The sequence below is a fragment of the Microtus oregoni genome, unplaced genomic scaffold, assembly GCF_018167655.1.
Source record: "Microtus oregoni isolate MIOR12 unplaced genomic scaffold, Mior012 000004F_ref0000308, whole genome shotgun sequence".
NCBI lineage: Eukaryota > Metazoa > Chordata > Mammalia > Rodentia > Cricetidae > Microtus > Microtus oregoni.
In genome coordinates this window covers 60,448,594-60,472,935 of record NW_024543063.1, presented here as the reverse complement: position 1 = coordinate 60,472,935, position 24,342 = coordinate 60,448,594, and the positions used below count along the sequence as shown (strand labels likewise).

Sequence of the window (24,342 nt, the reverse complement as noted above, 5' to 3'; positions counted from 1 at the left end):
GTATGAGTGTTTTGCCTACATGTATGTATGTAGGCCTGGTGCCTGAGGGGCTCAGAAGGGGGACTTGGGTGCCCTGGACTGGATCAAATAGTTGTGAGCTTTTATATGGATGCAGGGAACCATTCTCCAGCTGCTGAGCCAGCACTCCAGCCCCATATATTTGAATAAAATTGTACGTGTGTGTATGTGTGTGTGTGGGTGGGTGGGTGTGGGTGTGCGTGTGTGTGTGCACATGAATGCAAGTGCCCACAGAAGCTAGAGGTGTCAGATTTCCCTGGAGCTGGGGTTACAGGCAGCTATAAGTCACCTGATATGAGTGCCAGGAATTGAACTCAGGTCCTCAGGAAGGGCAGTAGCTCTTATCCACTGAGCCATCTCTCCAGCTTCCATCCCTGTTGTTCTAATGTCTTGTACTACCTCACCCAGATTTTCTTTGTGTGGATTCTAGGGATCAAACTTGGGTCTTGTGCTTATAAGCTAAGCACCTTATTGGCTGATCTATATCACCACCCCAAAAGCTTTAAAAAAAAACAAACAGCATATCAGTAACTAATACTCTTTGTTAAATCTGGGTGCTTGAATTTTCTCTGTTAAGTTTCTGTTTTGTTTAATTTGCAGAACATTTATCTTAGAATTTAGTTTATATGAAACCTAGTATGTTAGCTCTCCTTGTTAAAATTCCAAATTATTCTGACTTCTGTCAGTATCTCCTTGTAGTCATCTGTTGTTCCACAGCAATCACCCCACACAGTATCTGAAAATAGTGTTGAGTTTTAGAAATATTTTACTATTTGGGTTGTAATTAGGCAGTTTTTCTCCTTCATGAGCTGTTGCTTGGACTTTAAAAGAGGTGGGGAATCAAAAGTAGCCTTCCTCATGTGGCTGGCAGTTGGTTTCAGCTTAGAGCTCACATTCTAAAGAGGGCTGGCCATTCCAAGTGGCTAAGGCTGGTGCTACGGATTATTATTACCGTTACTGTCATTTTCTTCTTCCTTGTCCTTATCTCCTCCTATAATTTTTAAATAATTAGAAAAATAATAGAAGCTTCTTAAAAATACAAAAAATGGAACTGGAGAGATGACTCAGTGGCTAAGAGCACTGGCTACGCTTCCGGAGGACCCAGGTTCAATCCCCAGAACCCACATGACAGCTCACTACTGTCTGTAACTCCATTTCCAGGGGATCCAGCATCCTCACACAGATATACTTACAGGCAAAACAACAATGCACATAAAATAAAACTAAATAATTTTTAAAAATACAGAAAATGATGCTGTATGAGGCTCAGTGGTTAGGAGCACTGTGAGCTTGTAATCTCCAGCTCCAGGTGATCTGATCCCCTCTGACCTCCTCCTCCTACACACACACACACAAACAATAATTAAAAATTTTTTTAAATGATAAAAATTACAAAAAACTGTAAAGAAACACATTTGGAGCCAGGCGGTGGTGGCGCACGCCTTTAATCCCAGCACTCGGGAGGCAGAGGCAGGCGGATCTCTGTGAGTTCGAGGCCAGCCTGGTCTACAAGAGCTAGTTCCAGGACAGGAACCAAAACCACAGAGAAACCCTGTCTCGAAAAACAAACAAACAAACAAAAAAACCCAACACATTTGGTCACTTCTCTTAGCCTTTTTCCCCATATATTCTCCCATAAAATTAAATACACCCTCACTTAGAAACATAGGATCTTTTGTTTTTTTTGTTTTAATATTTATTTATTTATTATGTATACAATATTCTGTGTGTCTGCCTGCAGGCCAGAAGAGGGTATCAGATCTCATTTCAGATGGTTGTGAGCCAACATGTGGTTGCTGGGAATTGAACTCAGGACCTTTGGAAGAGCAGGCAATGCTCTTAACCACTGAGCCATCTCTCCAGCCCTCATAGGATCTTTTGTTTCACCATGAATGTGCAATTATACTTGATTCATGCTTTCTTACCCCAGAGAGAAGGAAACACTGTGTTTGAGGAAGGTGAAAATATGGTGGTAGAAAGAATATTTGTCTTAGAAATGATCAGCTAGGCTATTCTCTTTTAAATCGAATTTTAGTTCTCATATTTCAAATTTTCTGCCTTTTTACTAAAAACTTCACCCCGGAAATTCTCTGGGTTATAATAGCATTTGTCAAAATGTTAGAATTTTGGCCTGGTGTGGTTGTGCACGCTTAGAATCCCTGCACTTGGGAGGCAGAGTAGGTGGATCTCTGTGAGTCTGAGGCCAGGCTGGTCTATACAGTGAGTTCCAAGTTAGTCAGGAGAATATAGAGAGACCCTGACTCATAAAAAAAAAGTTGGTGGGGCTGGAGAGATGGCTCAGCGGTTAAGAGCATTGCGTGCTCTTCCAAAAGACCTGAGTTCGATTCCCAGCAACCATATGGTGGCTCACAACCATCTGTAATGGGGTCTGTTGCCCTCTTCTAGCCTGCAGGCATATATGCAAACAGAATATTGTATCCATAATAAATAAGTAAATATTTTTAAAAAAAGTTGGTATTTTTGCACGTGTGTGACTATTGTGTACCTGCACAAATATGTGTGTCTAAAGGCCAGTTCATGTTGACTGTCTTTCTTGGTGCTTCTGGCCTTTTATATTTCTCACGTGGACCTGGAGCCTGCCTTTTGGCTAGTTTAGGTAGCTTGTTTGCACCAGGTGTCCCTATCTCTACTTCTTGAGCATTGAAACTAAATTTGGCTGAATAGCAAGCTCTTTTTACACGCTGAAGTATTAGTAACTGTTTAACAGCCTATTGCACAGAAATTTATAATTTGCAGAACTATTTCTCTATCACCAGATACTAATTTGATTTCTTTTTTTACTGTGGTATATAACACCTCAGCAAAAGTCATATACATATTTTTAATTGTTTCTTGCATTTGCCCACACAAATGTATCCTATAAGCTAAGCAATGATTATAGTTATAAATAAAACTCATCTTTGAAAAATGTGATGTGTGCTCTGACTGTTGGCTAGGTATATGATAAAACCTTGGTTGACTTGGATTTAGAGGTTGCAGATTTCTTGAAGTCTGTTCTCATCAGTTACATTGTGCCATCTTCCTGTGGTTAAAACTGTCACAGAACTAGCCTAGACTAGACTTAAGGGAAGAGAAGCAGACTCCATTGCTACTGGTAAAGAATTGTAGCCCTTGTTAGAGTACTCTGTCTGCTTCGTTTGGTCTGTTAGATATGGATTAATTTTCCTAAGACAATAGTTTTTATGACATTTGATTGCTCATTATTTTGCATAGGTATAAAGTCTTATGTTCTAAAGTCTAAGTTCAAAGGTTCCTACAACTAAGGTTTTCTTGTTTTTAAAGATTTATTATTATTTTAAAAGATTATTTATTATTAATTCTGTGGGTATGTATATATGAATGCAGATGCCTTAAGAGGTAAGAGGGGTTGGATCCCCTTGGAGCTGGAGTAAAGGCATTTATGGGCCTCCTAATGTGGGTTCCGGGAGTCAAACTTGAGTCCTCTGGAAATGTAGTGTGTGCTCTTAACCATGAAGCCATCTTCCAGCCCATTATTTTCTTAATGTGTATGGGTCTTTTGCCTGCATGTATGAATGTGCTCCATGTGCATGCAGTGCCCACTTAGGCCAGAGGACATCAAATCGCCTGGAACAGGAGTCAACAAATGCACAATGTGAAAGGAGTTGGTGGTCTTAACAGATGAGCCATCCCTCTGGCCTTTCTTCTTTTATGTTTTAATTTGCATTTCTAACTTTACTACAATTTCCTCAGCCAAAAATGCCCTAATTAATTTTAGTTCCCCAATTTATGTTGTCTGTTACCTGAAATATTCTTCTTCTTATCCTCTAGTCCATAACACAGGCCATCTTTCAGAGATAAGCACATGGTCTGTGTGGTATGTTTTCAGGTTAGAGCAAAGCATTTTCCCCTTTTCTGTGCTCATAGAGCACTTACCTAATAAACTGCCATTACCGCAGTAGCACACAAGAAACTGGGGTGACATACTTTTATGGATCTTGTTCTGGGTTGTAATTTTTGTAATGATAATCACTATTATTTTTGTTGGTTATTTCTGTCTTGGATTAATATTTAATTCTAATATTTAATACATCCTTCATTTTCCAGTATATTCCTTGCACCCAAGTCTATAATTCATGACTCACTAGTTTCTCAGGCTATATTTTATATCATAGTTATATTAACCTATTTTTTACCTGTGTATAAGTGCTTTGCCTGCATGTATATATGTTCGCCATGTGTGTGTCTGGTGTCCACAGAGGTCAGAGGGGGCATCAGATCCCTTGGAACTGAAATTTCAGATGATTGTAAACCACCATGTGGGTGCTGGGAACTAAACCTGGGTCCTCTGGAAGAGCAAGTGCTCTTAACTTTGGAGTCATCTCTCCAGCTCCCCAAATTAATCTTCTTAATGTAGCTTTTTACATGGGTTCTGAGAATCGAACTCAGGTTGATGTATTATGATCATTAATGTATGACTATGATAAAAATGAGCCATTAACATTTTACAATTGTCTTCTTTAACACGATGATTCAAGAGTTAAGCAAGGAAACTAGTGTGCAAATAGATATTGTAGTATGGAGATCCCTGACCTCTCTCAATGGCAGAAGCACTCGTCTGAAAAGAGATTACTTTTAGCCAGGCATTTAGAGCTTTTATAATTAGATCCCAGCTTTTCTTCGCTCTGTTCTCAATATAAGCTGTATTGTTATAAATCTGGAATACTTATCAGCCTCCAACGTGAAGTGCAGAATACTCCCTGTTTTGCTTATTCTGTGCCTCTCCCTCCACCCAAATTGTAGCCTGGTCCCCTCTTACTCTCCAGTGTGCCACTCACCTGTGATGCATTTATGATTCTTCTTACATTATTTTATTGGTGTGTGGGGGTGGGGTGTGTATATGTGTGTGTACATACTCGTGTGTAGGCCTTATATAGCTTGTAAGAGTGTCTTCTTTTTTTCTGCCATCTGTGTCCTAGGGATCAGACTCAGGTCAGCATTCTTAGTGGCAAGCACTGTTTTATCCACTGAGCCATCTTGCTGGCACATTGATGCTTTTCTTGATCACTCAAGTCTGAACTGAGCCTTCTTTCTTCTTTGCCCTCCTGAAATTCTTTCTTTCTATAACTTTTACAATAATACATAGTATTTCATACTGCAGATGTATCTTTGTCATTTATTTAAGAACAAGGTCATATAATTTTATCTTCTGTGCATGTTTTCTCATTTAGTTAATATATAGAAGCAATGTCTAAAGGAACAGAGCAGTATATATCAATAGAGTTATGAATGGATGAGTCATCTAGAATTTTGAAATTATTTTGAAGGCTAAAATCTGAATTTAATCTTGTAAAGTATTAGGTACTACAAGTGTTTTAAGGCTGTGTTGCAGTCTTTATTTTCACTATTAATATTTTAGTGACGTGTATTTTTTTCTTAATCTGGTTCACTATAGATGGACAAGGAGAGAAGAAGCTGACTTTTATAGAGTTGTGTCTACATTTGGAGTAGTTTTTGACCCTGACAGAGGCCAATTTGATTGGACAAAATTCAGAGCCATGGCTAGGCTACACAAAAAAACTGATAACAGTTTGGAGAAGTATTTGTATGCATTCATGTCCATGTGTCGGAGGGTTTGTCGTCTTCCTGCCAAAGAAGGTATGTATAAGGTTTTTTCCCCCTGTGTAAGTCAAATAAACAAAATTATCAAAATTGGAAATTTCTAAGTGTTTAGAACTATAAATTATACTGAAAGACCATTGTTCCTTGAACCTGTTACTACACTGATAAAATGAGATAAAACGATACACACCAAATTTTAAGAAAATAACTTGTTTAATCCTAGCACTATATAGTCAAAAGCAGGTGGATCTCTGAGTTCAAGGTTAGCATGGTCTACATCGTAAGTTCCAGGTCAACCAGGGCTATGTAGAGAAGCCCTGTGTCAAACAAAACCAAAATAAATAAATAACTTGTGTTGTATCAAGAAGCACTATTCCCTTGTAGTCACCCACTACCTCTGGCTCTTACAGCCTTCCCAGTTCTTAGATGGAGCAGCACATTAAGATCTACACAATCTCAACATGGAGAGGGAGCAGGCCATCTCATGCCTAGCCAAGGAGCTTTGGACAATTTATAGAGTTTTCTTTAAAGGTGTAGCCCTGATAGATCTTCCTTACACCAGTGACTGGCCACACATCTAAGAGCATAAGGGCAGTACAAACTGTATTTTATGTGCTTTAGGAACACAAAATTGAGTGGGTATGGAAACAAGTGTAGTTCTGGAAGAATTTTGAGTGAGTATGATCATAATACACTGTATGAAATTCTCAAAATGAATTAAAAATGCAAAAATGACATGTGTTTAACAATAGCTTTATAATGAGAAGAGGAAAGGTTAAAGGATCGGTTTTTTAATGTAAACAGAAATAGCATGTTTTGAGTCCCTCTTATAAAACTTTGAAAGGGATTATTTACCTAATAACTTGCAGACAACGAAGTCCCCATTTTTAGATGTTTTAAAGAATTTTGGTAGGATCATCTAAAGAAGATGGCACGTGAGCTAGCTGACTCTTCAGCTAAGATGCTCTTCTGGGATGACTCTCTCCTGTTAGGCCCAGAGAAAGCACTTGTTGCCATTGGTCAGCACTTCTTTCAGCATATACCATGCCGTGTGCAGTCCTTCTGCTCTTTCCTGTGTTTGTTGTGTTCACATGGGGCCAATATGTGTGGGAGGTGCTTTTCTTCTCCACCAAGTATGTTCTTTGGGATTAAATTCATGTCATCAGGCTTGTTAACAAGTACTCTTACCCACTGATAGTTCTTACATACCCCTCTGTTTTTGTTGTTATTGCTTTGTGTATGTGTGTGTTTGTGTGTGTTTTGTTTCGTCTTTTTTAAAAAAAAAATAACTTATTTTTATTCTATTTGCACTGGTATTTTCCCTTCATGTCTGTGTGTGGAGTCAGAGACAGCTCTTAGCTGCCATATGGGTGCTGGGAACAGAACCAGGGTCCTCTGGAAGAGCAGCAGTCAGTGCTCTTAACCACTGAGCCATCTCTCCAGCCCCGTTTTGTCTTGTTTTGTTTTGTTTTGAGACAGGCTCTCACTGGGTAGCCTTGGATGGCCTGGAACTTACTTTGTAGCCCTTAACCTCAGAGACCCATCTGCCTCTGCCTCCCAGGTGCTGGAATCAAAGTTGTGTATCTACCCTATCAGCCCTCTATTCTTTATTGATCATGATTAATAACTGTTAAGTCCAGTAGTTGTTTCAGAGTAAAAACATAAGTAGCTTGCTAAAACTCCTGAAAATCTGGTTTCTGTTTTTACTTTTATTTCCTAATATATTTATTGTGAGTTTGCCAAATAATGTAGCAAATATCTTAATTACCCAGTGTCAAGAAATTCGGGGTAGTTTCAGTTTGCTTTACTTTTATGGCTAACACACTGTAAGTACTAAATAAATAGTTATTATTCTATGTTGTTCAGGAGTAATAACAAAGAAAACCAATTGCAGACATTCAGGACAGATACAGTTTAGCCTCCCAGATATGCTAGCTGATTTGGAAATAGACTTGTAATACAGACTTTTCTTGGCTCACAGTCCCCCTGCCTCTTTTTTCCCAGTACTAGGATTATACGCATCACTACCACACTTGGCCTTTACTGATGTACGTTTGTTTTCTAGGACACCCATGTGGTACTTGAGTGTCTTCATTGTTCCTCATCGTAATGGACCTTAATATCTTTGAAAGTATCATCAGTCATTTTGCCATATTTCCTTCTGTTTGGATTTGAGTTTTCATATGATTGGATTGAGTGTGTTCATTTTGGCAAGAGTACCACAGAATGATGTTGTATCACTTTTCTATTTTCTTTTCTTTCTTTTTCTTTCTTTTTTTTGGGGGGGGGCAGTTTCCAACTTTGAGATTCAGTAGGTTCGTTCTCATCCACATTGACTGTCTATAGATTTTTGAATGTGGTAACAGGCACATAAATTACCAATGTGTAGAGTTTGTTTGGTGAGTGTAGTAATAAGGGAGGCAGGGCTGCGTCCCCAGCACCCCAGCCGCCCGCACGGCTAGCTTATGCCCGAAATAACAACACACAAACTGTATTCATTTAAACACTGCTTGGCCCTTTAGCTCTAGCCCTTACTGGCTAATTCTGATATCCAGATCAACCCATCTCTAATAATCTGTGAGAACCGGTCTTAACGGGAAGATTCTAGCCTAGTCCATCCTGGGTCAGAGCTTCATGGCGTGTGTCTGCCTGGGAGCGGGGCATGGCGTCTCTCTCAGGCGTCTGCTCCCGAGAGGAGAGCTGTCGAGACTGAGCTCACTTCCTCCTCCTCCCAGCGTCCTGTTCTGCCTACTCCTCCCACCTATCTTTCAACCAATAAAATGGGCCAAGGCAGTTCCTTTATTAGCCAAGGACCTTCCTCCATCATTTCCCCTTTTTCTGTTTAAACAAAAAAAAAAGCTTTAACTTTAACATAGCAAAATTACATATAACAAAACAGTTATCAAGTAAAAGTTACAATAATCTTTATCATAACTAAGGAAAACTATAACTAACTATTCTTAACTCCATCAAAGACTCCAGAAAGATACAATACTACCTAAGCAAACAAGAAAAAAGCAACTTTTAAAACTCTAGAAATGACAGAGACATCTCGCTGCCTGGACAGTCACCCAAAGTTCCTCTGTACCGTTGGGGCATCCATCTTCAGCCTTCCGGCCCATGGTATCCAGCAGACATTTCCATAAAGCAGGAAAATTCAAAGTCAGTTCAGTCACTATCTGTTGTGTCCTGCAGAATGTCTCACAGACTCTTTCATGAATCAGGAACCCCGAAAGGCCATCTCACCTTTAGGCAAGTTTAGCAGTCCTCTCTCTGCAGGTTCTTTGTGTCCAGTTGATGCAACAGTCCAGGCAAGAGCAGTTTCTTGCCCAAATGGCTATCAAACTCCATAAGGATCCTCTTCGATGCCCATCTTCTTCTTGAAGTAGATTGGTGCTGCCAGGAGCAGAGTGTCTCATTGTCATGAAAAGTCCTCAGTTATTAAAACATTAAATGTCCTATTCTGTAATCTTTGAAAGACATGAAGAATGTCTATCTAAAATATATCTCTATATATCTAGAAAATCTAACTAACATGACTACAAGCTTTACTATTATCGATGATTATCCATTAACAACCTATATTTCTTAATTATACAGTACATATTTAAATGAACTACACAATCACAATACCTTAATCAAATTCAGAAACACTTATATATATAACAAAATTGACCTTAAATCTCTATCAATAAAGCAAAATCTATACTAATGTAAATTATTCATATCTATATCATATCCCCCTTTAAATGTAAAAGAACATTTATAAACATTATTTGGGAACATGGGCGCAGTTTTTTCTCTCCAAACTGCTTCCTGCTGAATGGGGGCGTCGTTAATTAGGTCTTTCATGGTATAACCTGTGTGCTAGTTTCATCTCAGTTGGCAGTTGAGCGAAGCAATTTTTTGAAGGCGTTCACACCAACCCTTCAGGAGGGCGTGGTCCATCATACCAAATCGGAATAGAAGAAATGAACAGCGTCTCATCCTCTGTGAAAACAAAATAAGAAACTCCTTTCCAAAGCATCATGTCCTTAGATCCAAATTTCAAAGTCAAGGCATCAAAATATCTATGTTGGATTAGTTCAGCAGCATTTATAAATAAATATCTTTTAGCATCTGTTGCTCCTTCCTCAGCATTTAAATAATTTAAAGAGAGCATAATAGCATACAGTATCAAAATTCTCTGTGTATTTTCCATCTTTGTTCGTTTAATTTTAACCTCTATTTTGTTTATTTTTACTTTTAACTCTTTGCTTTTTGAGACTGGTTCTCTGTATCTTTGACCTGAAGTAACTCTGTAGACCAGGCTGTCTTTGAACTCTCAGAGATCCGCCTGTCTCTGACTCCCAGGCATTGGGATTAAAGGTGTAAGCTACTACACCTTGAACTCACAGAGATCTGTTTGTCTCTGCCTTCTAGGCACTGGGATTAAAGGCGTGTGCTACCACACACAACAACTCTCTTCCTTTTTTTGTTTTTTACTTTAAGAACTTCAACTTTTAGTCTGCATATATTTTTAACACACTTTAAACCATTTAAAAATTTTCTTTGTCTTTGAATCTCTCTTTACTGTATATCTCTCTTTTTCTGACCACATGAGTCTTTAATTTACCAAGCAATATCAGTAGGACTAAAGGCGTGGCTTTGCCAGCTAGATCCAGTCCATTCCTTAGCTTTCCAGCCTCATGGCAGATATACAGGCTGTAGCCATGTTTACTGCAACAACTGTATGGCATTTCAAGGTCCCTGCCAGCAAGTGAGCTACAACAGACAACACTCAGGTCCTCTCTCGGCAGCCGGCCCTCCTGCCTCAAACAGTCAGAGTTTGCCCTGGCAGGATGGCCCAGAAAGCCGGCATTTTTAAATGGCACAGCTTTTTTCCTGCTACGGCTGAAAACCGAAAAGCATGCGTTCAGCTTTTTGTCAGCACTGTTTAAGTGTTTCGTGGCAGGACCTCTTAATGAGCTGCAGGGTTTTGCAGCTAAAGCTGAGTCAGGAAGCCTCTCTTAGATGAGGCGCTTGCTTGCCTCTAGCAAGCAGAGCAGACCCGAGAACACAGCAAGTCTAGTTGCCATCAAACAAATCGTAGCACTTTACTCCAAATGCTCTATTCAAAAGCTCTGTCTTCCGCAGGAGCCAGACAGAGATCGCAATGGCGGCACAGCCCCAGGAAGTCGCGCTTTAAAATGACACAGCGTTTTTTCTGCTACTGTTGCCGAATCAGGAAATCTCTCTACAGCACACCACCAACAAACAGCAAAAATCTGTGTTAAACTCTCTCTCCCTTGTTTTTAAGCCTTCTCAGGATTTTTAAGTGGGTTTAGTCCATCACGTGGGGCGCCATCTGTAGTAATAGGGGTGGCGGGGCTGCGTCCCCAGCACCCCGGCTGCCTGCTCGGCTAGCTTATGCCCCGAAATAACAACACACAAACTGTATTCATTTAAACACTGCTTGGCCCATTCTCTTCTAGGCTAATTCTCACATATTAATTTAGCCCATTTCTAATCATCTGTGTGTAGCACCCCAAGGTGCGCTTACCGGGGAGATTCTAGCCTAGTCCATCCTGGGTCGGAGCTTCATCCCGGGAGCGGGGCATGGCGTCTCTCTCAGGCGTCTGCTCCCAAGAGGAGAGCTGTCGAGACTGAGCTCACTTCCTCTTCCTCCCAGCGTCCTATTCTGCCTACTCCTCCCACCTATCTTTCAACCAATAAAATGGGCCAAGGTAGTTCCTTTATTAGCCAAGGACCTTCCTCCATCAGGTGAGTCCTCATCCTCATTACGTTTTCTGGACAAATGTACCCAGATACGGTATGGAACATTCCTTATTCCTTTGGCCCAGACGGGTTTATTGAACCTGGTATCAATCTGCACATCTGGAGTCCCCATCTCCTTCATGGCAAATTTCCGGATTTCTTTTGAGTGCCCTAAGAGCACGCTTCTTGAAGCCCATGCATGGATACGCTTGTGAATGTTGATGGTGTATTCTCGGGTCACCACCTCGTTGATGGCAGAACGGCCCTTCTTCTTGCCACCCTTCTTTGCGGGAGCTATTCTGCCGGGCCCAAGCTCTCTTTTCTATTTTTTTGAAACAAGGTCTCAATATATAGACCGTACCAACCTCCATCTCAGAGATCCTCCTGCCTTTGCCCTCCCCAGTGCTGCAATTAAAGCTGTCTGTCACCATGCCCAGTTTGTTGTATCTTTTGTATAATATTTAATAATGCCATGAGGGTTGTGCTGTCAGAACAGTATTCATGTGAATCATTTGGGCAGGGTAGTTCATGATGTTTTTATACTTTATCTTTTCCCATGTAATTAACAATAACTTGGAGTCTCACAAACCCTGTTTCTGCTCAGACTTTCAAAAATCTGTTTGGTGGACTGGAGAGTTGACTCAGTGGTTGAGAGCACTGGCTGCTCTTGCAGAGGACTCGGGTTTGATTTCCAGCACCCACATAGCAGCCAACAATGGAAATCCATCTCTTTAGCTTCCTGTGGCAGCAAGCACACACATAGCTGCACACATGGTTGCATACATGGTACAGGCAAAAAAGTTCACACACATAAAGTATAAATAAATAACCCCAAAAACGAATCTATTGGTTTTAGTGCCTGCTATATATTCAGTCTTGTCTGCAGTGGTTTTTCTGTGTAGTCCAACTGTAAGGTAGAATGCTTCTTCATCTGAATTCATTTACAGGGTATAAACTATAACCCACTCTATTTTTGCCCAAATCTCATCTTATCCTTCCTATCTATCTATCTATCTATCTATCTTAATTTTTTCAAGACAGGGTTTTTGTGTAGCCCTATAGGTTGATCCCTGCCTTCTTGTAATGAGACATTTTAAAAGTGATTTTCAAGAGCCATTAACCAGATTCACAAAGTAAGGACTTCACCAAAGCAAATGTACTGTGAACTAATGCTGAAGCTGAACTCCCTGTCCCTGGTAACTTGTGTGATGTTTGGCTGATAGATGATGTATTCCTCAAGCATTAAAAATTCCTTTGTCCGTGGGCTTGGTGGCACACGCTGGAGGGAAAGGCAGGTGGATCTGGTAAGTTTGAGGCCCTGTCTTAGAAAAACAAACAAAAATCTCTTTCTAACCTAAGATATGTTACACACTATGAGATAAGCCTGTTTTACATTTATTTATTGGGTATCACTGAACCCTTCTAATTATATTTATAAGCAAACTTAGAGGTTTTGTTTGTTTTTGGCTTTTCAGTACAGGATTTCTCTGTGTAACAGTCCTGGCTGTCCTGAAACTTGTTCTGTAGACCAGGCCTCGAAATCACAGAGATCCACCTGCCTATGCATCCCAGGGATTAAAGGTGTACACCACCATTGCCATGCAAGAATTTTTTAAAAGCAAATTCTTCTTTATGGTAACATACTTCTGAAGTAATTATGTGTTACTCATTTAAAAATATAGATATCTTATGTTTCATGAGTTTCATAATTTAAAAAACATTTTGCATATTTGTAATTCTAGAAATTATAATGATATTATATAGAGACATTTTTAAAGTTGCCTTATGTTAAATCTCCCATGAAACATTTTTGAATTAGTATTTTGATCCTTGTTTCAATATAGAATTGGTGGATCCAAATATATTTATTCAACCAATCACAGAAGAGCGTGCTTCTAGAACTTTATATCGCATTGAACTTCTAAGAAAAGTACGGGAACAGGCCCTTCGACACCCACAGTTGTTTGAACGCCTGAAGCTTTGTCATCCAAATCCAGACTTACCTATCTGGTGGGAATGTGGCCTTCATGATAGGGATTTGCTTATTGGTGCTGCCAAACATGGAGTAAGTCGGACAGACTATCATATTCTGCGTGATCCTGAACTCTCGTTTATGGTAGCTCAAAGGAACTACAATCAGAGTAAGGTGGCTCATTCGAGGACTTGCACCCCACTTTTGCAGCAATACCAAGTAGCACTTTCTGCTTCTCCTCTTACCTCTTTACCTAGGCTGCTAGAAGCTAAAGGTACTCTCCTAGAGGATATGAAAGCTAAAAATGAAAACCTTAAGGAAGAGCCACAGTCTTCTGAAGAAGAATCTATGTCTTCTATAGAAACAAGGACACGAGTTCAATCTGAGCCTGTAAGTCCAAAGAACGGTGTTTTATCACAGGCTACTGGAGACCAGAAATCTGGTGGGAAAAGTGAAACAAACAGACGCATGGTTGCAGCAAGAACAGAACCCCTAACTCCAAACCCAGCTTCTAAGAAACAGAGAGTCCACAAAAGAGGATCCGAATCCAGTTCTGAGTCAGACTCTGATTCTGAACGCTCAACGTGTTCTTCCAGATCTTCCTCTTCTTCCTCCTCCTCTTGTTCACACTCTCGATCAGGCTCTAGTTCTTCTTCATCCTCATCTTGTTCTTCAGCATCCTCTTCCTCCTCCTCCTCCTCATCATCATCATCTTCATCATCATCCGAAGAAAGTGACAGTGAAGAAGAAGTCCAAAAGCGAGGTACATGCATAATTTTGTTATGTTAAGAGTTTTTCAAATGAAAATGTATAGAGCTTGATTTAAATAACTGAAACATGCACAAAGTTGTAAGCTTAAATGTTTATGCTTATAAAGTTTTTTAGAAAAGTATGATTGAGATAGCTCAATAAAATCAATTAAACATTTTTTTAAATAAAGAATGATTGAGGAAACTAGAGTTAGTTACATAATTCCTATTCTGTATTCAAGGCATTCCTAAATAGACAGAGGAGTTTGAAGTCTTACATAGTCGCTTGCATTCTTTGTGATTGCGGGAATAAGTTTATTAATGAACAAATAAAGGATGTTTATAGCTACTTCCAGGAATCTTAGATTAAAAAGACAAACAAGAATATCCTAGGTTGTACTTGGCATCTACAGTCAGTAGAAGGATGTTCTCTCAGCCAAGTATTGCCGGGTGGTCTTTTTCTTCAGGTGTCTTTGCAGCAGGCCAACAGTTAAGGTACAAGTCAGCATGAAGCTTTTTCAGGAACCTCTCTGGTATAAAGGGTCTCATCTTCTACTGGAGCTGAGTTCCTCGTCACAGTTCTCTAGGCATAACTTTTAGGGTTGCTACAAGCAACATGTCCAGCTCTAAGGGTTACCTTACTTAGAGAATTGTGGAATATTTAAGAAATGACATAAGATTGTAAAAGTCTACATAAAATTGCTTTATGTGAATTTTAAAAGGTGATTATAATTGTCCTCCTTAGAAGGTACCCCTCATGTGAAAGCCTATGATGAAGAAAGTGTTGCATCGTTGAGCACTACCCAGGATGAGACCCAGGACAGTTTCCAGGCAAACAATGGCACATCAGAGTCTGCATGCTTATTACAAGGTGGCTACATGCTGGCAGCCTCATATTGGCCGAAGGTAAATGAATAAGTTACAGTTGACATAGGTCATTTTTAAATTTTTCTGAATAGCTTTGATGGGTAAACATTCTTTTGTTTTGTCCTTTTTTTTTCTTCTGCTTCCTGAATTCTGGAATTAAAGGCGTGCACCACCACATCTGACATAATGGCAAATACTCTTATATGAAAAAATTGATCATTGTAAATTTATGATGACACATTGGCATTTGCATCAAAAGTATAAATTATTACTGCCTATTAAATGAGTTATATGTATATGCTTCTTAGTGTAACTTTGGAGTATTTAGAATGACAAACTGTGAGTGCCTTTTGTAGTTTTAAACTACCAAAAGGTTTGTTTTAAAATAGGTACATTCAGTGATAAAAGCAGCTATGATGAATTACCATAATCCCCATATGTGACTGGACCAGTACAGGGCACCTTTAGGAACGAGGCTGGGAAGTGGAAGATTCTGTTCTCTTTCTATATTTCTAAGTTGCTTTTTCTTTTTCAATAAAGCATCCCTGTATTATATTTGTTGTTACAAAGAAAAAAGAGGGCTACAGATATAGCTTCACTAATAGATTATGTGCCTAGCGTGCAAAGACTCTGGTTTAACTGGGTCCTGTGGCACACATCTATATTATATTTCTATAATTCGATCTATTAGAAGGTGGAAAGAAGAGGATCAGAAGTTCAGGGTCATCTTGGGCTATTTAGTGTGTTCAAGGCGAGACTTTTTTGTAGGAGTATCTTTGTGGTATAATGCTTTTGATTTCACCAAAGGGAATTTTTACTTGAATAATTTACAGAATTATAATACATATGAGAATATATACATATATATATGTACATACTACACACAGTGTTATATCTAGTTTAAGTCATCAAAACTCTTAGATTATTTGATTTCCTAAGGTCTGACCTAATTACTAAAAGTATGCCTTGATGTTACCTGCTTTCTAGGATCGGGTAATGATCAACCGCTTGGACAGTATTTGTCAAACAGTCCTGAAAGGGAAGTGGCCTTCAGCTAGAAGAAGTTATGATACTAACATGGTGGCATCTTTCTATACCACAAAACTGCTGGATAGCCCCGGAGCAGCTACAGAATATAGCGAGCCCAGTGTACCTACGCCCCCAGCCGTTGCTGTAAAAGAAGAGCATGAACAGTCAACACAGATGTCAAAGGTGAAGAAGCATGTACGCGAAAAGGAGTTTACAGTGAAAATCAAAGACGTATGTGTATTTTTATTGCCCTAGGGCCTGGTTGCGATTGCGGTGTGCAGCATGCTTTTCCTGCAGATGGCTGCCTGCTCTTACTCTTCCTTCCTTCACGTACTTATCCATGGTATTTGGATTGTCTCTCTTCTGATATCTAGGTTCTTCAAATTGAATCCCATTAAAGGGCTTTTCATTAAATATGTTTCTCTCCCAAGTATAGTTTTGCTGAACAAGATGTTTCTTAAAAAAATGTGACAATTTCTGTTCTGGTCTTTTTTATATATTTATGTTGGTATACCAGTGTACTTTTCCCTCTTAAACACTTAGTGTGCCCTAATATTAGTAATGCTTCTTTTACTATGATCTTTGAAACTTAATTATTTGCTATCTAAAATATGGGTGAGATTTAATGTGGAGGACACACATGTAACCCTAGCACCTTAAAGACTGAGAAAGGAGCAGGAAGAAATTGAGGGCAACCAGAGGGCACACAATAAGACCATATTTCATACAGAAAAAAAATGCATATGTGTATATATGTGTACTTGTGGATGATGTCCTCTAAAAGTGTCATGAATAATGCACCTAGAGATACCTGTCTAAAACTGACAGTGTTACAATTATCATGCGCTTCTCACATGAAAATCTTTGGTTTATATTTATTATAGAAAAGATTAATGTGCTTTTCTTGTATTGATTTGTAAACAGGAAAACCTCAATAGTGTATCAGGGATTTTGCCTTCACTCTTTCTAAAAAATATTTTTCTTGATATCCTACAGTACGGTTTTTCTTAACATTTCCTATCTTAATAATTGTTTTGGTTTGTTTGTATGTTTTAATAGGAAGGTGGGTTGAAGCTGACGTTTCAGAAGCAGGGGCTTGCCCAGAAAAGACCATTTGATGGTGAAGATGGTGCCCTCGGCCAGCAGCAGTACCTCACTCGACTTCGGGAGCTCCAGAGTGCTTCAGAGACAAGCCTTGTTAATTTTCCAAAATCTATGCCAGCATCAGGTAAATATGCAAATAGTAACTTTTTATTACCAAGATATTCCTTTTCATTTACAGATCTTTTTTATAGACTTTTAAAATAAAAATTTATTTTTTCTTTAGTGTTAGGGACCTCCTTAACATCTATAAAGTAGTCAGCATAATACTGACTCTTATTAATTACTGGGACATGTATATATGGTGTGTGTGTGTATGTGTGTGCACACACGTGTATGCACTGGAGATCAAACTCAGGACTTCATGTATGCTTAGTCTCTTTACCACTGCACTGCATCACCAACCAACTCTATTGGAGCTTGAACATGACATTTTGAATCATAGCAGTTTGGTTTGAGAGGTTTACATATTTGGATAGAGATACCATTTTTTTCAGGTAGGTTTTAACAGATAAAAGTTAGAGTAGCATTTGGTAAGGTTGGATATTTGTGCTTCCAACAGTGCTTTAAGTCACATGGTAATGGTTGTTGGTAGAAGACTCTGCCTATCTATGTCTTCAGGGCAGATCAAAACATTTTGGAAACAATTATCATATTAATATTTTTTCTCTTGAGTTTTTATTTCTTTTAACCTTGTGGCAACTTGCATCAATACATTTACTAAATACATCATTTATGCCATGTGTTGTATGTTCTTTGAACAATGAAGAATGCATTGGATGGGCTGGAGAGATGGTTCAGTAGTTAGAGCACTTGTTCTTACAGAGGACCTGGCTCACAATTGTCTATAACTCCAGTTCTAGGGGGATTCCTGCACCCTCTTCTGACCTCCACAGGCACCAAACATGCAGATGTTTAACACACATATGTACAGGCAAAACAGTGTACTTGTAAAATTAAAATGAATAACTAAAAATATTTTAAATGCACTCAACAATGTTTTTGTCTTGTTTGACCTCCCTCTACCTGTGTTCTTCTTTAATTGTCAAGAATTAAGAATGATGTTTAAGATCATTTGAGTCTCAGCAGTGTTCATCACCTATGCTTAGCCCCAGAAATACTTGTTTTAGTTGAAGAAAATGAATGGGTTGAATTTTCTTTATACCTTTTTATTTTAGAAGGACTCTACTTTAGTAGGAACTAAGTCTGGTTGCCACATATTACTTGGAAGCATCTCAAAACTGTTACTGTGCATGAGCATAGTGTATAGGACGCCTACAGTTTGGGAATTGATTGCTGTTCTCAGCTGATGCTATTTCTACCTTTTAAACTATGGACTAGCTTGGCGCCACTGGCACCAGTTTTGTCTCCTGTGGATTCATTAACCATTCAGTGTAATTTTCTAGTTGCTAGTTGTCAAACATGTCAGGCTTACAGTTGAAGGACTGAGGCTTTAACTTGGTGGATGAAGTGTTTGCCAGATAATGAGCCTGAAGGTCGGTGTGAAGATCCCTGGCCACTCGTAAAGACTAGGCAAGTGTGATAGGCCACCTTAATCCCTGTGCTTATTAGCCAGCCAACAGGGACTCCTTGGGGCAGGGTGGCTAGCTGAACTAGACCAATCAGTGACCTCTGGATTCACTGAGAAACCCTGCCTCATGAAATAAAGTGGGGAGCAATTGAGGAAGACATCCCATGGCAATCTGTGGCCTCCACACACACACGCGCATCCATATCTACCACATGCATACTCATATGCTCCCTTCACCCCTGCAGGAACATTGAAGGTAAGTGTTTCTATACATGGGATGTAAGCTTCCCGAATATGCTTTACAGTGATAGTTTGTAGTTAAGGAGCTCTTTTTTTCTCAATAGAACATGAGGACAAATGGAGGTCAGCTGTGGACTCTCATGCGCACCCTCCTTGGGTTTGCTGTCCCCGCTCTTACCCTGAAAGCTCTAAGATACTACTAGTACTTAGATCATGTGAAGGTTTCAATGGCATTGCAGCTGGAGATTGTCCAGCTTTACCCGAGTAATTCTTTGATGAATAATACTATATATAGTGCATAGTAATTATATATAAAATATTATATATTATATAGCAAGTATACTTTATGTAGTTATTGCTATTATATGTTTCTTTTTGTATTGTATCAATACTTTTTATATTAAGAATATAAATATAGAGCCTAAAGGGATGTCTCAGTGGTTAAGAGTGCACATAGCTCTTGCAGAGCATTTGTTTCAGGCAGCCACAAATGCCTTAACTGCAGCTCCGGGGCTTCAGTGCCCACCCGCTTCTGAGCTCATCAGGGACCTGCACTTATATGTATACATCCACACACAAACACAGACACATGCAAATAATTTAAAATTAATGAAATTTTAGAGAATATAATAATAGTGATATCTATAATAGTAATGATCACACTAGTTTTAAAACTGTATTAAAACCATGTTCAAATTTCAAGTATTATTTTTAGTTCTGTGTAGTTATCTCAGTATTTTATAAAATACATTTTGATAATTGCAAATGTGAAATCTGCTTCTCTTTTCCTTCTTGGACTTTTTGGAAGTCAATTAGCATTAATATTTTTGAGCCCTCTCATTGTCTGTAAAATGAAGTGGAAAGAGAAAGAGATGTTACATTGTTCTGGTGAATTAAGTAAAACAATATACAAAGTGTTCAGTAAAGAGTTTACTACAAATCAGATAAGGATGCCCATAATCCCCAGATGCAGATGGCTCAAACCAGGAGGACTGAGGTTGGGAGGCTAGTGTGAGCTACTGGATGAGAGATCTAGATTAAAAAATTTCTAAGAGAAATTAGCATATTTTTAATTCAGGAACTTCTTAGTTTGGGGTATAAAAAAAACAAATTTCATCTACATTTAGAAAAGTTGTAATGTACCATTTATTTTCAGTTACTATTTTGCATTTTTAATTTGACTAGGTACTTCCATTCAGTCAACCCTTGGTGCCAATGGAGTGATATTAGACAACCAGCCTATAGTGAAGAAAAGACGAGGAAGGAGGAAGAATGTAGAAGGTGTTGACATCCTCTTTTTGAACAGAAATAAGCTACCTAATCATGTAAGTAAAACTGTTTTAAAATTATTTATCCTTAAGTCTGAAATTCAGTCCTAATAAGTATACAATTTCTGTTTTATATTTTTTAATAAAATAAATAAGGAAATTAGTTTTCCATACTTTCAAATTTGATCTTAATAGAATTTAATAATGACAAAAAGCCACAAAAATTTTGAGTTTAAATGAGTTGGCAGAATTTAGACACTGCTTTCTTCTTCTTTACAAAAGAAGGACTGTTGTATCTGGTCATGGGGGAGCACTTGTGTGAGCCCAGTTGTTGAAATAGGAGCAGCAGGCTGCGTCTCCGGCACACGGCCGCCCGCACGGCTAGCTTTACCCGAAATAATTACACGGAAACTGTATTCTTTTAAACACCGCTTGGCCCATTATATCTAGCCTTTTTTTGGCTAACTCTCGCACCTGGATTAGCCCATTTCTAATAATCTATGTAGCCCAAGAGCTAGCTTACCAGGAATGATCTTAACCTGCGTCTGCCTGGAGTGGGAGAATCATGGCGACTCACTGACTCAGCTTCTTTCTCCCAGCATTCTGTTCTGTTTACTCCTCCCACCTATGTTTTAACCTATGAGGGCCAAACAGTTTCTTTATTGCTTAACCAATGAAATCAACAGATTGATATATGACACTCCCACATCACCCAGTATTCAGTGTGCACAGGGAAGAAGACCACTGTCAGTTTCAGGGCAGTCAGGAATGCATAACATGGCCCGGGGTGTGTGTGACAGTTACTCTGTTGAACCAGAATTAGAGTAATAAAGCATGGAAATAAAAATGTTATTTGATTTTTTCTGCAGTTTTACTTTAGCTTTAACCACCTCACAGATTTCCACAGGGATAAATCCAGCACTATCCTATACTCAGCCTCAGAGAATTCCTGATACAGAAAGTCCAGTTCCAGTTATTAATCTCAAAGATGGGACAAGGCTTGCAGGAGATGATGCACCCAAGAGAAAGGACCTGGACAGATGGCTTAAGGAGCACCCAGGTTATGTGGAAGACTTGGGAGCTTTTATTCCAGTAAGTACATTTTAAATCTTGATACATTTTGTTTCTTTGATTCATCATACCTTTAATAATGAAATACAAATTCTCATCCATTTGTCCTAAATATGTGTTTTGCCTAAGTTTAGGAAAATTATTAGAAAGAAATAATTACCATGTTTCCCAAATTGTAATTCTGTATTGCTTTCCTTTTTGCCTTTAATAAATACTTAATTATAAAATCACTTCAGGTTAGATAAGGTGGCACACACCTGTAATACCAGTGCTCAAAAAGAATTTTAAGTTCAAAGCTGTTCTTGTTTAATAAACAAACAAACAAACAAACTTCTGATATAAAGCATTTTATCATACCCAATAAAGGTTGTGGTGGAATAAAACTTCTAACCCTTTGTTCTCAACAAGTTTATTTTACAGTAGTAATAAATACAAAGTAATCTAAATGTTGAAATAATGTTTGCCTACCAATACACTTAATGCTTTACATCCATTGTCTCCTTTAGCATAACCTTATTCCGATAATACTGTTAAAATTTTTTATTTATTTTCTTTTATTTTTAGCTTTTTTTCAAGACAGGGTTTCTCTGTGTAACAGCCCTGGCTGGCATGGAATGCTCTTTGTTAATCAGGCTGGCCTTGAACTCACAGAATTCCGCCTGCCTCTGCCTCCCAAGTGCTGGGATTGAAGGCATGCACCACCAACACAATTATTCTTTTAATCTATGATGTTGAAATATTTAAATTTTGAAAACTTTACATGCAATGTGAAAGGGAGTGTGATTATTACTATTTTATTAACAAAATAAAATTACTTTCATTGTTTTTTCATATAAAGCAAGTAGATAATCTCTAGTCTTTAGAATGTTCTTTATATTTACAGGACATTTTAATCCAGTATTTCTGTCTTTTTTTTTAAAGATTTATTTATTTATTATGTATACAACATTCTGCCTCGATGTGTGCCCACACGCCAGAGGAGGGTGCCAGATCTCAGTACAGATGGCTGTGAGCCACCATGTGGTTGCTGGGAATTGAACTCAGGACCTCTGGAAGAGCAGCCAGTGCTCTTAATGGCTGAGCCATCTCTCCAGCCCCCCAGTATTTCTGTCTTATTACCAAGCAACAACCTAGTAGTCTAAAACAGAAAGCCTTAGTCTGGTATTTTAGGTGCCTTTCATTTCCCTAGTTGTACAGCAATTCCCACAAATTCTCAATCTTCCCTTTAATTCCTTTTCATTTTATTATCAAATACTTCAGTAATTATGTGAATAGAGGTTTTCACTATAACTACACCAGGCTATGAAAATGGATGAAACCTATGAATTCATAACATGTTAGAAAATAACGTTCTTTTATTCAACAGACATAATTTCAGTAACTAAAATGCAAAGTCCTTGCCCATGTGATACTGCCTAGCCTCCAAAGGGTTTCCATACCTCTTTCTTAAAATTACAAATGAGGTTGTTATATATATATATATATATTATTTATTATGTATACAATATTCTGTGTGTATGCCTGCAGGCCAGAAGAGGGCACCAGACCCCATTACAGATGGTTGTGAGCCACTATGTGGTTGCTGGGAATTGAACTCAGGACCTTTGGAAGAGCAGGCGGTGCTCTTAACCACTGAGCCATCTCTCCAGCCCCTACAAATGAGTTTTTATTAGCTTTTTCTGTAGTTAAATGTTTCTAAGGTGACCTTAGAATGTAACAGAGATGGAGTTTGCTCAAAGTGCCATGAACAAAAAGATTAGAACAATTGACTGCCTAGGCAGAGTAAAATATATGAAGAAAATAAGAAAGTTGAATAGTAAGTGAGAAGACTCCTTTAGCATAAGAGGAAGGTATTCCAGGCATTGTAGAATAACAGTGGAAAGCGTTAGAGGATTGTATGCATTTGGGCATACTCACAAAAGATTGACTGATCTGAGGGTCCAGAGTATGGCAGAGAACAAGGGGAGTAACTGTAAAATAAGCTCAGGCTGAGGAGAGACTATTAGGCCCAGTCAAAGAGTTTGAGCAATTAATTTCTTGAAATTTTATGATTGATTGGCAATAGTTCCAAACATCAAAGCCTTCCTTGTATACAGCTGAAGAGACAAATTTAATACAGTTTTCATTTTTATTGCCAGATTTTGGATTTGGATTTTTTGTTTATTGTTTTGTTTTGAGATAGTGTCTTTCTGTATAGCCTTGGCTGTCCTTAATCTTGCTCTATAGGCTATCTGCCTGCCTTTGCCTTCCGAGTGCTGAGACTAAAGGTGTGTACCACCATACTCAGCCTTCTTTTTGATCTATCTTTTTTACTTCATCGCTGAATGACTTTGAAAAAAATAACCTCTCTATGTCTTATTTTGTACTATAAAAAATACCTTTATTATTGTGAGGGTTACATGAGAAGAAAAATAAAAGAGATTAAAAGAAATGAAAGTCTCTAGCAAAATTATGAATTGCTGTAGCAGTGCTTGGTGGCATACACCTGTACCCAGAGTCAGAGGCAAGAGGGTTACCAATTCAAGCACACTCTTGTTTCAGAATGAGGTCAGGGTCAACCTGCCTCAAAAACAGACAAATAATTGTAGCACAGAGGAAGCCTAAGGAGTTTCTCCTGGAATTTACTAGATGAGAAACTCATCAAGTGAAATGTAGGTGATGGAAAGTAACAAGCTGTTCCATTAGCACCAGTAGACCCCTCCAGGTGTAGGTTTTCTATGGCCTTTAAGGAAGAGCTGGCAGAGTCTCACTGCAAGTATCATACTTTCATGTAGAACCCATAATAGTGATCATCATAGTGGCCTTGAGTACATTTTCAAATATAAAATCTAAAAAAATGTAAAACTTAATTAAAATATTTAAAGTTTAAAATTTTCAGCTGACTAGAGAATAAGAGTCTTCACTTCGTGTAGGGCTAAGTTCCTTGGTCAGCTCACGTGCGTCATTCTGATAGTGTTTAACAGAGCCACAAGCTTCAAAGTGTTTCTTGGTATGTTTTAGAGAGTGCAGCTTCATGAGGGGAGACCCAAACAGAAAAGGCATCGGTGCCGAAACCCTAATAAATTGGATGTCAACAGTCTCACTGGAGAGGAACGTGTGCAGCTCATTAACAGAAGGAATGCAAGAAAGGTAGCTATG

General features: G+C 38.7%; 1 protein-coding gene and 1 pseudogene across 8 annotated transcripts in view; one reads left to right on the top strand and one right to left on the bottom strand.

The window, feature by feature from the left end:
* Positions 1-24,342, top strand: part of Chd9 (chromodomain helicase DNA binding protein 9) — a 183,744-nt gene that overhangs the window by 147,869 nt on the left and 11,533 nt on the right. For 6 of the 8 annotated variants that reach the window (XM_041649401.1, XM_041649400.1, XM_041649403.1 and 3 more), the window contains 8 exons: positions 5,453-5,655; positions 13,221-14,111; positions 14,843-15,003; positions 15,952-16,224; positions 17,053-17,221; positions 20,051-20,190; positions 21,031-21,225; positions 24,205-24,333. In XM_041649401.1, the coding sequence (XP_041505335.1) occupies positions 5,453-5,655; positions 13,221-14,111; positions 14,843-15,003; positions 15,952-16,224; positions 17,053-17,221; positions 20,051-20,190; positions 21,031-21,225; positions 24,205-24,333 (2,161 nt within the window). The remainder of the gene's footprint in view (positions 1-5,452; positions 5,656-13,220; positions 14,112-14,842; positions 15,004-15,951; positions 16,225-17,052; positions 17,222-20,050; positions 20,191-21,030; positions 21,226-24,204; positions 24,334-24,342) is intronic. The other 2 variants (XM_041649402.1, XM_041649404.1) reach the window with 1 other exon arrangement.
* Positions 5,893-12,317, bottom strand: LOC121446893 (annotated as a pseudogene).